The sequence below is a fragment of the Phocoena sinus genome, chromosome 10 (genome assembly GCF_008692025.1).
Source record: "Phocoena sinus isolate mPhoSin1 chromosome 10, mPhoSin1.pri, whole genome shotgun sequence".
Lineage (NCBI taxonomy): Eukaryota > Metazoa > Chordata > Mammalia > Artiodactyla > Phocoenidae > Phocoena > Phocoena sinus.
In genome coordinates this window covers 93854651-93869901 of record NC_045772.1, presented here as the reverse complement: position 1 = coordinate 93869901, position 15251 = coordinate 93854651, and the positions used below count along the sequence as shown (strand labels likewise).

General features: G+C 40.4%; 1 protein-coding gene across 1 annotated transcript in view; it reads right to left on the bottom strand.

Annotated features, from left to right (window-relative positions):
• Window positions 1-15251, bottom strand: part of LRP6 (LDL receptor related protein 6) — a 185832-nt gene that overhangs the window by 99430 nt on the left and 71151 nt on the right. Inside the window, exon 3 of the mRNA XM_032644864.1 lies at window positions 9421-9618. Coding sequence (XP_032500755.1) covers window positions 9421-9618 — 198 coding nt within the window. The remainder of the gene's footprint in view (window positions 1-9420; window positions 9619-15251) is intronic.

Below are 15251 nucleotides of genomic sequence, written 5' to 3'. Positions count from 1 at the left end.
CAGTACAGTGTTATCAACGACTGTCACAATATTATACAGCTGACCCCTGAATAACACAGGGATTAAAGCAAACCCCTGCATCTGTGTATAACTTTACAGCTGGAACTCCCATATCTGAAGTTCCACATCCGCAGGTTCAACCAAGCACAAATCATATAGTACTGTAGTACATATTTATTTTTAAAAACCTGAACATAGGGCTTCCCTGGTGGCGCGGTGGTTGAGCGTCCGCCTGCCGATGCAGGGGACGCGGGTTCGTGCCCCAGTCCGGGAGGATCCCACATGCCGCGGAGCGGCTGGGCCCGTGAGCCATGGCTGCTGAGCCTGCGCGTCCAGAGCCTGTGCTCCGTAACGGGAGAGGCCACAACAGTGAGAGGCCCGCGTACTGCCAAAAAAAAAAAAAAAACCTGAACATAAATGGACCCACATAGTTCAAACTCATGTTGTTCAAGAGTCAACTGTAGGGCTTCCCTGGTGGCACAGTGGTTGAGAGTCCGCCTGCCGATGCAGGGGACTCGGGTTTGTGCCCCAGTCTGGGAAGATCCCACATGCCACGGAGCGGCTGGGCCCGTGAGCCATGGCCGCTGAGCCTGCGCGTCCGGAGCCTGTGCTCCGCAACAGGAGAGGCCACAGCAGTGAGCGCCTGCATACCGCAATAAAAAAAAAGTCAACTCTATACTAAATCCTCAGACCTTATTCATCTTATAGCTGAAAGTTCACACCCTTCCATCAACCCCTTCCTATTTCCTCCAATCTCCTGACAGCCACTTTTCTTCTCTTTGTTTCTGTGAGTTTGACTTTTTTTTTTTTTTTTTTTTTAAAGATTCCACACATATGTGATACCATGCAATATTTGTCTTCCTCTATCTGGGTCATTTCAATGAGCATTATGGCCTCAAGGTCCGTGCATGTTACCACAAACAGCAGGATGTCCTTCCTTCTCATGGTTGAACAATATTCTACTGAATGTGTATATACCACATCTTCTTTATCCATTCATCCGCTAACAGACACTTAGATTGTTTCATGTATTGGATACTGTGAATAATGCTACTATGAACATGGAAGTGCAGATATCTCCTCAGGATCCTGTTCTCATTTCCTCTGGATAAATACCCAGAAGTGGGATTACTGGATCATATGGAATTAATATGTTTTATTTTTTAAGGAGCCTCCATACTGTTTGCTTGTGGTGTCAAACACACACAAAAAATCATAACCAAGACCAATGTCAAGGAGCTTACACTCTGTTCTTTTCTAAGTTTTATAGTTTCAGGTCTCATACTGGAGTCTTTAAGCCACCTTGAGTTGATTTTGTGTGTGGTATAAGATAGGGATCTAGGGCTTCCCTGGTGGCGCAGTGGTTGAGAGTCTGCCTGCCGATGCAGGGGACACGGGTTCGTGCCCCGGTCCGGGAAGATCCCACATGCCGTGGAGCGGCTAGGCCCGTGAGCCACGGCCGCTGAGCCTGCGCATCCAGACCCTGTGCTCCGCAATGGGAGAGGCCACAACAGTGAGAAGCCCGTGTAATGCAAAAAAAAAAAAGATAGGGATCTAGTTTCATCCTTTTGCATGTGGATATCCAGTTTTCCCAAACCGTTTATTGAAAACACTATCCTTTCCCCACTGGATATTCTGGTTCCTCTGTCATAAATTGATTGACCAATTATGCATGGGTTTGTTTCTGGGCTCTCTATTCTGTTCCACTGGTCTCTGTGTCTGTTTTTATGCCAATACCATACCGTTTTGATTACTACATCTTTGTAATACAGTTTGAAGTTAGAAAGTGTGATGCCTCCAGCTTTATTCTTTCTCAAGATTCCGTTGGCTATTTGTGGTCTTCTGTAATTCAACACAAATTTTAGAATTGTTTGTTCTACTTCTGTGAAAAATGTCACTGGAACTTGGATATGGATTGCACTGCATCTGTAGATGGCTTTGGGTAGTACAGACGTTTTAACAAATTAATTTTTCTAATCTGTGAGCATAAAATATCTTTCAATTTATTTATGTCTTCTTCAATTTCTTTCATCAGTGTCATAGTTTTCAGTGTACAGGTCTTTTACCTCCTTGGTTAAATTTAATATTAGGTATTTTATTCTTTTTGATGATATAGTAAATAAGATATTCTTAATTTTGCTGATAGTTTATTATTAGCAAACAGGAACATAGCTGATTTTTGTATACTGATTTTGTATCCTGCAATGTTACTGAATTTGTTTTTAGTTCTAACAGTTTTGTGGTGGTTTCTAGAATTTTCTATATATAACATCAGATCATCTGCAAATATAGCTTTACTTCTTCCTTTTTATAGATGCCTTTTCTTCTTTTCCTTGCCTAACTGCTCTGGCTAGGACCTCCAGTACTATGCTGAATAAAAGTGGCAAGAGTGGACATCCTTGTCTTGTTTTGACCTTAGAGGAAAAACTTTCAGCTTTCCTCTTTTGAATGATATTAGCTGTGGGTCTGTCATATATAGCTTTCACTGTGTTGAGGTATGTTCCCTCTATACCTACTTCGCTGAGAGTTAATCATGAACGGATGCTGAATTTTGTCACATGCTTTTTCTGTACCTATTGAGATGATCACATGATCATCACATCTCTTGTATCCTTCATTTTGTTAATGTGCTGAATCACATTGATTGATTTGCATATATTGAACCATCCTTGTATCCCTGGAATAAACTCCACTTGATCATGGTATACGATCCTTTTAATGTGCTGCTGAATTCAGTTTGCTGGTATTTTGTTGAGGATCTTTGCGTCTATACTCATTAGGAATATTGCCTGTAATTTTCTTTTCTTGTAGGCTTCTTGTTTGGTTTTGATATCAAGGTAACGCTAGCCACTTAAAATGAGTTTGTAAGAGTTCCCTCCTCTTCTATTTTTCGGGAGACTTTGAGAAGGACTGGTACTAATTCTTTATCAAATGTCTGGTAGAATTCACCAGTGAAGCCTTCTGGTTCTCAACTTTTGATTTTGGGAAGTTGTTTGTTTTTTTTCTTGCAGTACGTAGGCCTCTCACTGTGTGGCCTCTCCCTTTGCGGAGCACAGGCTCCAGATGCGCAGGCTCAGCAGCCATGGCTCACGGGCCCAGCTGCTCTGCAGCACGTGGGATCTTCCCAGACCGGGGCACGAACCCGTGTCCCCTGCATCCGCAGGCGGACTCCCAACCACTGCGCCACCAGGGAAGCCCGAGATTTACTCTTTTAGTAACTTTCAAATATGTAAAACAGTATTATTAACTATAGTCACAATGCTGTGCATTACATCCCCAGAACTTACTTATTTTATAACTGGAAGTTTGTATTTTTTGACTCCCTTCAACCATTTCACTAACCCCCATACCCTGCCCTGCCTATGGCAACCACCAATCTGTTCTCTGTATCTATGAGCTTGGTTTTTGGTTCGTTTGTTGTTTAGATTCAACATGTAAGTGAGATCATATGGTGTTTCTTTCTCTGTCTGACTTATTTCACTTAGCATGATGCCATCAAGATACATTCATGTTGTCAAAAATAGCAATACTTCATTCTTTTTTATGGCTGAATAATATTCCATTGTACATATATACTACATCTTCTTTATCCATCCAACCATCAATGGACACTTGGGTTGTTTCCTTATCTTGGTGATTGTAAAAAATGTTGCAATGAACATAGAAGTGTATGTATCTTTTCAAGTTAAGTGTTTTTGTTTTCTTCATATACCCAGAAGTGGAATGGCTGGATCATATGGTAGTTCTATTTTTCTTTCTTTGAGGAACTTCTACACTGTTTTCCCCAGTGGCTGCACCAATTTACATTCCCATCAACAGTGCACAAGGGTTCCCTTTTCTCCGCATCCTCACCAACACTTGTTATTTCTTGTCTTTTTGAAAAAAGCCACTCTAACAGGTATGAGGTGATACTTTTCCAGTTTTCTTCTTGTAACTGATTTCTAGTTTCATACCACTGTGGTCAGAAAAGATACCTGTTTTATGATTTCAACCTTCTTAAATTTATTAAGACTTGTTTTATGGACTAACATATAATCTATTCTCCAGAGTGTTCCACGTGTGCTCTAGAAGAATGTGTATTCTGGTGCTGTTAGATGGAATGTTTCTAAACATCTCTTAAGTCCACCTAGTCTAATATGTACTTTAAGTCCAATATTTGCTTATTGATTTTTGCCTGGGTGATCTATCCACTACTGAAAGTGAGGTACTGAAGTCCCTACTATTGTTGTATTGCTGTCTATTACTCTCTCCAGGCCTGTTAATATTTGCATCATATATGGAGGTGCTCCTATGTTGGGTGTATTAACAAAATTATATCTTCTTGGACTGACTCCATTATCATTATATAATGACCTTTTTTGTCTCTTGTTACAGTCTGCAGCTTAGAATCTATTTTGTTTCATATAAGTATAGCTTCCTTGCTTTCTTTCAGTTTCCATTCATATGGAATACATTTTTCCATCCCTTTACTTTCAAAGTGTGTGTTTCCTTATGGCTGAAGTGAGTCTCTTGCAGGCAACATACAGTGAGTCTTGTGTTTTATCCATTCAGCTACTCTACATGTTTTCATTGCAGAATATAGTCCATTTCCATATAAAGTAATTATTGATAGGTACAGGCTTCCTATTGCCATTCTGTTGCTGTCTGGCTGTTTTGTATTTCAATTGTTCCCTTCTTCTCTTCCTCTCTTTGTGATTTGATGATTTTTCTATTAATCTTTTGTATATCTATGACAGGTTTTTGTTTTCGATTCCCATTAGGCTTACATAAGACGTCGAGCCCAGCAGAGCTCAGCACAGAGGGAGCAGTCAGAATTGCTCATCTCCCAGTCCTTCCCTAAAAGAGGTCTATTTTCATACTTTAAAAGCTGCTGTCTAATGCTCAGGCTCCTAACTTGGCAGACATCCAGGGGCTAACTGCAATCCTCCTAGGAGACCAGGGAAGCCAGCAGATACCACCTCTGCCTTCTCCCACTAGCCCACTCCAAATCTCCAGTATTTCCACACAGAATCAGCTTGTACACACATCTGGTACCCCAGATTTCATGGATGCCACTCAAAGAATGGGCCCCTGGCTCACCTGGCTTTGAAAGTCAACAGGGCTTGCACTGACAAATCCCACAGGACTGTGGCAAACAATGAAGCAGTTTTTAATGGGTACAGGAGGAACCTCTTTCACAGCTATAAGCTGGGTCCAGAACAGAAGGAGCAGGCAAAAAAAGCCTATCTCCAAGATTCTCCATAGAAGGGCTCAAACTACTTGTATATTCCCTGCTGCCTGGGGGTCTGACTTCCAAACAGCCTTCACCTAGGTACCAACTGCAATCCTCCTCTATGGAACACTTGACAAATCCTCGCACACACTCAACTACTGGGAGCAAGAAGAACAAAGAAGCCAGCTTGGACAATCACAAAGGTTTGAGAGACAACCAAGAGCTCAGGCCAAGCTGAATGCTAAGGTTCATATCCTACACAAGACTCCTCTGTCAGGACTGGGAGAGGTGGCTGTTTTATCTAATGCACAGAAACCAACACAGAGAGTCAAGGAAAATGAAGAAACAAGGGAATATGTTTCAAACAAACAAACCAAAAAAACCCCTACAGAAACAGACTTCATAATGAAACAAAGATACGTAATTTCCGTGATTAAGAGTTCAAAACAACCATCATAAATATGCTCACTGACGTCAGGAGAACAATGCATGAACAAAGTGAGAATTTCAACAACAACAACAAAAATTAAAAGAGAACAAAGTGCCAAACAGAAATCAGAGAGCCGAAGAATGCAGTAACTGAAATAAAGAATTCAACAGAGGGGTACAAGAGTACACTAGATCAAGGGGAAGAAAGGGTCAGCAGACTCAAAGACAGGGCAGTAGAATTCATCCAGTCAGAGAAGCAAAAAGAAAAAACAATAAAAGAAAGTGAAAATAGCTTAAGGGACTTATGGGACACCATCACGTGGACTACTATTTGCATGACCGTGGTCCCCTAAGGAGACGATAGAGAGAAAGGGGAAGAAAGCTTATCCCAAAATAATGGCTGAAAACTTCCCCAACCTGGGGAAATAAACAGACATCCAGATCCAGGAAGCCCAGAAACTTCCAAAAAAGATGAATCCAAAAGGACCCACACCAAGACACTTTATAAGTAAAATGTCAGAAGTTAAAGACAAGGAGAGAATCTTGAAAGTAGCAAGAGAAAAAAACAAGCTGTCTCACACAAGGGAACCCCCATGAGACTATCAGTAGGTTTTTCAGCAGAAACCTTGCAGGCTGGAAGGGAGTGACATGATACAGTCAAAGTGCTGAAAGAAAAAACTGCCAACCAAGAATACTGTACCCAGCAAAGCTGTCCTTCAGAATGAAAAGAGAGATAAAGAGTTTTCCATACAAGCAAAAGCTGAAGGAGTTCATTACCACTGTATCGGCCTTAAAAGAAATGGTAAAGGTACTTCTTCAACATGAAACAAGAGTGCTAATTAGTAACAGGAAAACATATGAAAGTATAAATCTCACTGGTAAAGATAAATATAGGGTTAATTCAGAATATTCTAATGCTGCAATGGTGGTGAGCAAATCACTTAAAAGCGAAAGGAGTAAAAACTAACTATAATAATGTGTTAATGGATACACAAGGTATAAAGATATGCATTGTGACATCACAAACACTAAATGTGCAGAGAAAAAATGTAGAGTTTAAGTACACGGTTTGTTTTTTTTTGTTTGTTTGTTTTCTGGTTTTTCCTTTTAGCCGCACCATGCAGCATGAAGGATCTTAGTTCCCCAACCAGGGATTGAACCCGAGCCCCCTGCAGTGGAAGCGTGGAGTCTTAACCACTGGACTGCAAGGGAAGTCCCTAAGTACGCATTTAAAGTTTAGCTGTTATTAGCTTAAAATACTGTTATAAATATAAGATATTCTTCATAGTAACCTTAAATGGGATTTTATACCTTGATACTTTTATGTTTCTATTTATGTGAAATTAGTTTTCCTAAACTTTTAGAACATAGTGGTGTTCAGCGTAGTTTTTCTAACTTTACAGAATTCACTCTTCTGTTTTCACATGTTAAAAACTATGGGAGCTCCCTTTCTGAGATATCCCAGCTCTTCCTCTGCCCATCCTTATCTGAACCTTCTCTTTCCTTCTCCTTTCATTCCTTAATTTTCCCTACTGTGCTGAATTTTGATGCTATTCTATTCAACTCTGTCTCTACTCTGTAGTACCCTGTCCTGGTAGAGAACTCCAGCAGGTCTGTTTTGAGAATTCTCTGGAGCCAGACTGCTCTATCCTCTTCTGTCTTTACCACGGACACACTGCACTTGCCTCTCATATTGGAGTGGGCAACCCCCCACTCTCATTTCAGCTACTGCTCTTAATATAGCCCACTACACTGTCTAGTAAATAGCTGGGGCTATTTTGGAGGTCCCCTGCTTTTAAGTTCAGTGAAATACTTTACTCACTCTCTCAGCTTACTCTTGCACAGACAGTAATACTATGGAGGTCTTGTGGTTGTTAGTGGTCTGCCCTTACCTGCTTTCATTTCTGGATGCCTGAGGTTAACTTTACGGTAAGTATTCAGATTTGCTATCTTGTTCCACTGGTTTTTTGCGGGGTATTCTGAGAGTCAAAAACCTACAGAGTGGCCATATTCACTTCCTAGTATCCCTCTCAAAGACAAATTTGAAGTTCAAACATAGCAATTATGTTGTTATATTCATCATATACTTATCACTTTTTTTGACACTTATTTCTAATTATTTTTAAACCATCCTGTTGTGAGTCATTTCATTCTTTTTTGCAACAAGGCAAAAAATTCTCTCACTCCATGATTTGAAAAAGTTCACTTTAATATATTCTTTAAATCTTTCCTGGTTTTCAACACTTATAAATGATTCCTGACTCACAATTCAGATAAGTTACAACTGTGTACACTTTTAAAAATTCCTTCAACCACCTAAGGCTCCCTCCTTCTACTAAGGTCTTAGAATGAGACCACTAGAAACCTAAATAATCTTCCAAACACAAGAATATATAAAGTATTTTTAAAAATCTGAAGAGGACTTCCCTGGTGGCACAGTGGTTAAGAATTGCCTGCCAATGCTAGGGACATGGATTTGAGCCCTGGTCCAGGAAGATCCCACATGCCATGGAGCAACTAAGCCTGTGTGCCACAACTACTGAGCCCACATGCCACGACTACTGAAGCCCATGTGCCTAGAGCCCATGCTCTGCAACAAGAGAAGCCACCACAATGATAAGCCTGCTCACCACAACTAGAGAAAGACCACACACAGCAACAAAGAGCCAACGCAGCCTAAATAAATAAATATTTTTTAAAAATCTGAACATACACAACATTGTAAATCAACTATACTTCAATAAAAAAAAATTTTTTTTTAATCTGAACATGATCTGAATAGAAATTCCATGTTTATGTACTATAACTTTGTCTTCTGTGAATACTGGGGTATAGCATACATGCAGTAGGTTTTCTCCTAGTCTAGGGGTCAGCAAACTAGAGTCTAATGGCTCAAAAAAAGTTTTACTAGGGCTTCCCTGGTGGCGCGGTGGTTGGGAGTCCGCCTGCCGGTGCAGCGGACGTGGGTTCGTGCCCCGGTCCGGGAGGATCCCACGTGCCGCGGAGCGGCTGGGCCCGTGGGCCATGGCCGCTGCACCTGCGCGTCCCGTCTGGAGCCTGTGCTCCGTGGTGGGAGAGGCCACAGCAGTGAGAGGCCCGCGTACCGCAAAAAAAAAAAAAAAAAAAAAAGTTTTACTGGAACACAATCATGCCCATTCCCTTAGCTATTATATATAGCTCCTTTCACACCACAACAGCAGAGGTAAATAGCTGCAACAGAGATATGGCCCACAAAGCCTAAAATATTTACGATCTGGCCCTTTGCAGAAAAAGTTGGCCAACCCTGTCCTGGTCTACAGATTTATCAAATGAGCTTCCACAAACAGCACCTGGGAGGTGGGTAAGTCTGAACAGGATGACTCTTTGTCACATTAGGTGCCCAGCACATTACAGGATGTTTAGCATCCCTGGCCCCCCAGGAACTAAAATGCTAGTAGTACTCCCAATCCCAGTGTTAACCAAAATTCTCCACACATTTCCAAACACTCTGGAAGAGAATGGAAGCACTATCCCTGGTTGAGAACCACTGCAGAACTAAATTAGCTCAGAGTAAAGAAGGAGTAAATACAACCCATAAATTCTAAGTGCCACCAAGATAGATGAGAAATGTCATTACCTTTTTAAAAAGCAAACTAAAAATCTATTCTTCTTCCCCTTTGACAGTTAAGCCAAAAATATGCTAACTTCTTAATAAAATTAAGCTTTATAATTTGATTACTACATCAAGATATCATAGGGCTGACTTAAAGTTTAAAAATAAATTTATAAGGCAATCTTACCGATTTGTTCCATCCAGATTTGATCTGTGGATGAAATTAAGTTTTGCGTCTGCCCAATAAAGCTTCCGTTCCTCATAATCCAAAGTCAGTCCATTTGGCCAGTAAATTTCAGTGTTTATTATAATGAAGCGACTTGAACCATCCATTCCAGCACGTTCTATCTTTGGTACTTCTCCCCAGTCTGTCCAGTACATGAACCTAAAAATCATGAAAAATAAACCCATGACATAAGCAGGTTAACCACCAAGTATCTTATAATTATCACTGTTGGATAAAGAAAGCTCTCTCAGGAACACTAAAACTGAAACTCCTAGAAACCGTTATCGAAATTTTAAGCATCTATCTTTTTGCCACCATGATGGTAATAACTGATTCAAGACAAGCATCATCAGGACACAAAAACCATCTGATCAAAGTTTCTTTGGCAAAAAGGATACCTTACACTGTCTCAATGTATCTCCTCACAAATTACTTATTAATGACAAAGGGGAAAATGGTAACTTTAGAGAAAATAAACTTGGTGGACACCACCTTATCCACATCATCTAAATTAACATCGTCAACACTGGCATCATATATGTGATATGCTGGGAAGAACATTCCATCTTTTTTTATATATAAATTTATTTATTTTATTTTATTTTTGGCTGTGTTGGGTCTTCATTGCTGCACGTGGGCTTTTCTCTGGTTGTGGTGAGCAGGGGCTACTCTGTTGTGGTGCGTGGGCTTCTCATTGTGGTAGGTTCTCTTGTTGGGAGCGCAGGCTCTAGGTGCGCGGGCTTCAGTAGTTGTGGCACACGGGTTCAGGAGTTGTGGCTCGCAGGCTCTAGAGTGCAGGCTCAGTAGTTGTGGCGCACGGGCTTAGCTGCTGTGCAGAATGTGGGATCTTCCCAGACCAGGGCTTGAACCCATGTCTCCTGCATTGGCAGGCGGATTCTTAACCACTGCGCCACCAGGGAAGCCCCCATACCATCTGTTTTATGTATATTCTCTTACATATTATTTCTGTCCCAAAATGCATAACCTGAATAAAATTATTAAGGAAAGAGAGAGTACCAAATTAAACATTGTACAAAACAACTGCCTTTGAAAATATCAATGTCATAAAAGTCAAAGAAAGGCAGATGAACTAAGCTAGGTAGGAGGAAAATAAAGAGACACAGTAAGGGACTTCCCTGGTGGTCCCGTAGTAAAGAATCCACCTTCCAATGCAGGTGACGCAGGTTCGATCCCTGGTTGGGGAACTAAGATCCCACATGCCGCGGGGCAACTAAGCCCACGTGCCACAAACTACAAAGTCCACGTACCACTAGAGAAGAGAAAACCCACAAGCCGCAACTAGAGAGAAGCTCCAGCAGACCACACAGTAACGAAAAAGATCCCGCATGCCTCCACAAAAAGATCCCACGTGCTGCAACTAAGAACCAAAGCAGCCAAAAAGAAAATAAAGAAAAATAAATAAACAAAGAGAGACACAGTAACTATATAAAGTGTATGATCCTGTACTGATCAGTTGGGGAATATGCTACAAAGACATTATTGGGAAACCTGGCAAAATTTGACAGCATGTCAAATTCTATAATAGAAATGTACTAATGTTAATTTCCTAAATATGATCATTGTACTTTGGTTCCAATATTTCAAATAAATCATGACCAAAAACTTCCCTAATTTGATTTTTAAAATACTAGCCCGGGGCTTCCCTGGTGGCGCAGTGGTTGAGAGTCCGCCTGCCGATGCAGGGGACGCAGGTTCGTGCCCCTGTCCGGGAGGATCCCACATGCCGCGGAGCGGCTGGGCCAGTGAGTCATGGCCGCTGAGCCTGCGCGTCCGGAGCCTGTGCTCCGCAATGGGAGAGGCCACAGCAGTGAGAGGCCTGCGTACTGCAAAAAAAAAAAAAAAAAATACTAGCCCGTACATCCATGAGGTTTAATAAACTCCAAGTATGATAAACACAGAGATATACAACTATACACATCAGTTAAACTGTTGAAAGACAAAGGAATCGAGAGCACTAAGAAAATCAACTCATCACTTGCAAAGAAACCACAATATAACTAAGAGCTGATTTCTTATCAGAACAATGGATGGCAGAAAGCAGTAGGATGACACACTAAAAGAAATTAAAATGTCAACCAAGAATCCTACATACAGCAAAATTATCTTTCCAAAATGAAGGTGAAATAAAGACATTCCCAGATAAACAAAGTGAGAGAATTTGTGGCATGTAGATCTGCCTTACAAGAGACACCAAAGATAATTCTTCAGGCAAAAAAGAAGTGACCTAGATGTTAACTCAAATCCACATGAAGAAGCAAACAGTACTCATACAGATAATTATGTAGGTAATTATAAAAGACAGTACAAATATATTTTTCCCTTTTCTTCTCTTAATGGATTAAAAAGACAACTGCACAAAAAAGTAATTATAAACTTGTTTTATTGGGCTTGTAACATATAAAGGTGTTATATATATGGAAATAGTAGCATTAGGAAGGGAAAAGGGAAGCAAAATTGAGGCAAGTTACAGCCATTCTTTAGGCCTAGCCTAAATTCCTAGTTTCATCACCTCGTGTTCCCTACCTTGAATCCTATAGTTAGAGCCCCAAGTTGACAAATTGTTTCCTTCCCCTAACAGCCAACCATGAGTGACTTGGTATGGTACTCTGTTCATAAAGGCTGTGAAGCCTAGTCAGAGCTGTAGGGGGAAACTCAGTGATTTTTAGTCAATGACTTCTACTAAGAACCCAGGGGAATGAGCTAATGCAGGCCTGCCTTTGTTGACCCTACTCTAAACACAGCGACTACATGCTCTTCCCAAAAGACACCCTGAGTTTTCTGTCCCTATGTTTTCGCACATACTATTTTACTCCACCCTAATTTAAAAAGCTGATAACCACCATCAATAATTAACTCACAAAACTGCAGCTATTACACATTAACTTCTACTGAGATAGCTATAAATTATCATAAAATTAAGCAAAATATATGAGGCAGCTGTTCTAGGAACTGAAAATAAGGCAGCACGAGACCACAAACCATGAGACAAAGGAAACTCACCAGGTGAGCTCCAAAAATCACCCTGACTCAACCTAGCGACAACTCCCCAACCAAAGTGTGGAAAGCTGAAACTGAAATTAGGAACAGTGGTCTCAACAAGCTTAAGGAGGCAGAGAGAATTTGGGGAAAAGAAAAGACCGGAATCTGCAGGGCCCCAAAGAGGAGAAAGTTACATTGGTGTGGGTGGGGGGGACTCATGGGGGATCCCCATGAGTCCTTGGACCAAGAACCAGGCTGTGCACGCACAGGATCCTCAAGGATTATCAGGTTGAGAACAGAACTAAAATGCCAGAAGTCAAGCAATGCAGGTGGTCTTACATGTTCTGCCAAGACAGAGTAAAGAACATCAACACCACCCTGGACCTTCAGCTGAGACACCTCAAAGGGCTGAATCCAGACCACACCCTAGGGCAGTGGTTCTCAAAGTGTGATCCAAAGATCCCTGGACAGACTTCTCTGGTGGCTCAGTGGTTAAGAATCTGCCTGCCAATGCAGGGGACACGGGTTCGAGCCCTAGTCCAGGAAGATCCCACATGCCGTGGAGCAACTAAGCCCATGCACCACAACTACTGAGCCTGCATGCCACAACTACTGAAGCCCACGCGTCTAGAGCCCATGCTCCGCAACAAGAGAAGCCACCGCAATGAGAAGCCCGCACACCGCAACGAAGAGTAGCCCCCGCTCGCCACAACTAGAGAAAGCCCGCGCGCAGCAACGAAGACCCAACGCCACTATAAATAAATAAATAAAGTTATTTAAAAAAAAAAAAAAGATCCCTGGAGATCTTCGGAATCCTTTCAGGAGGTCTACAGGGTCAAAACTGTTTTCATAATATTGCTAAGTTTTATGTATTTATTTAGCCTTTTTCACTTTCATCCTGGAGGTTTTTCATGGATACATATAAGGTGTGGTGATGACTTCACCCTGATGGCTCATGGAATGTATACCTATTATATTTTCCATAAGCTTCTAAGGTAGGTTTTGGAAATAACTATATACATGTTCCGAGATTAACTCAGTTCCCAGCACTTTTGCACTCTTACTAGCTACCTTTGATTATACCTGCTATAATCTGTACCTCATTATCATCTAAAAACTTGTTACTTCTGAAGTCTTGAAATTTTACTGTGCCCAAAGCAAAAACACATCAAGGAGCAAATACACTGCTTTGTTTTACAATATTCCTTAACTTTAAGTTTTTATTTTAAACTGTTTTTATTTTGAAATTTACTAGTATTCTATTTTAAAATAAAAGAAAATTTACTTATATTTGTCTTGTATTTAAGAATGGACCACTGGCTGAAAAAGGCGAGATGAGAAAACTCACTTCAACCCACAGCTATACTGCCTACATTTAAAGATGTTAAAAAAGATGATACTGATCTATCAGAGAGAGTTCTCTGACTCTAAGAAGGGATGAAATCTACTCCAAGGCCCTGAGCAAAACTAAATGAAAAAGTATTACAAAAGCAATCTTTCCATTGGCTTATACATGCCATCTTTTTGTGAATAGTATTATGGCTCCAGTTAAGCTGAGGCATTGAGACAATCATTCAGAGATTAAAGAAAAATGAATTGCATAGTTTAAATGTAAACATGACCTCATTAAAAGCCAAACAATGTTTATTACAGCTTTCCAGCTGGAGAAACTCACAAAAACAGAGACTCATAAAGCTTTCTCCAGTTAACATTACTGAATTCCTCCCAGAGGAAAAGCCAATAAAAGAAATCATAGTGCTGCCAATTTCCAAAGCTACAGTAACACAAAATTAAAATTTAGCTGCAGACATGAAGATGGAAGTTAATGTCATCTAAGAAACTGTGCTTTTGCCTTATATATGACTAAATTTAAGGATATGGCCGTTTTGTTTGTTCATCACGTGTCAGTACCAACTCATCATCAAAGATCTTCTATGTGAATGTTTACAACAATAAATGTAAGTGGTGCTGAAATATTCAAAGTGTTGAATAACTTTTTTGAATTGCACAGATTACCCTGAACTACCTACCTGGGCTGATATTTGCACTGATAGTCCAAAAGCAATTGGTGGGTAAGACTGCAGGGAGTAGCAACCAACTGTACTAACAGTCACTGTATTTATTCTTCACCACATACAAAAGAAAAGTCAGTCTCAATGAACACTGACATTGGTAAGGCAGAAGATGATTAATTTCATTAGAGCTTGACCTTTGATTACACATTTAATATTCTGTGTGACAAAATAGGATCTACAGAGAAAGTACTTTTGCTGCATATGAATGTAGAATGGTTGTCTTGAGAAAAAGCACTTGGCCAACTGAGCTAGCTGCTTTTTTCATGGAACACCATTTTTACTTTAAAAAAAAAAAAATGAACGACAAACTATGGTTAATAAAACTTAGGTATCAGGCAGATACTTTCTTGGAAATACGTGAAATGACCTTGTCACTTCAATGTGTTGCCAATAACAAAATCTGAGCTTTCCGCGTTCAATCTGTTGTAGTACATATCTGACAAAGGACTTGTATCTATAATGTATGAAGAACTCCTAAAACTCAATAAAAGACAACCCAATTAAAAACTGGGCAAAAGGTCTGAACAGACACATCAACAAAACACATACAAAGGCAAATAAGCATACAAAAAGAGAGTCAACATAATTATTCATCACGGAAATGAAAATTAAAACTATAGTGAGATATCACTACAGATCTAGTAAGATGGCTAAACTTTAAAAAATGGACAATACAAAGTACTAGCAAAGATGCAACGCAACTGAAACTCTTGTACA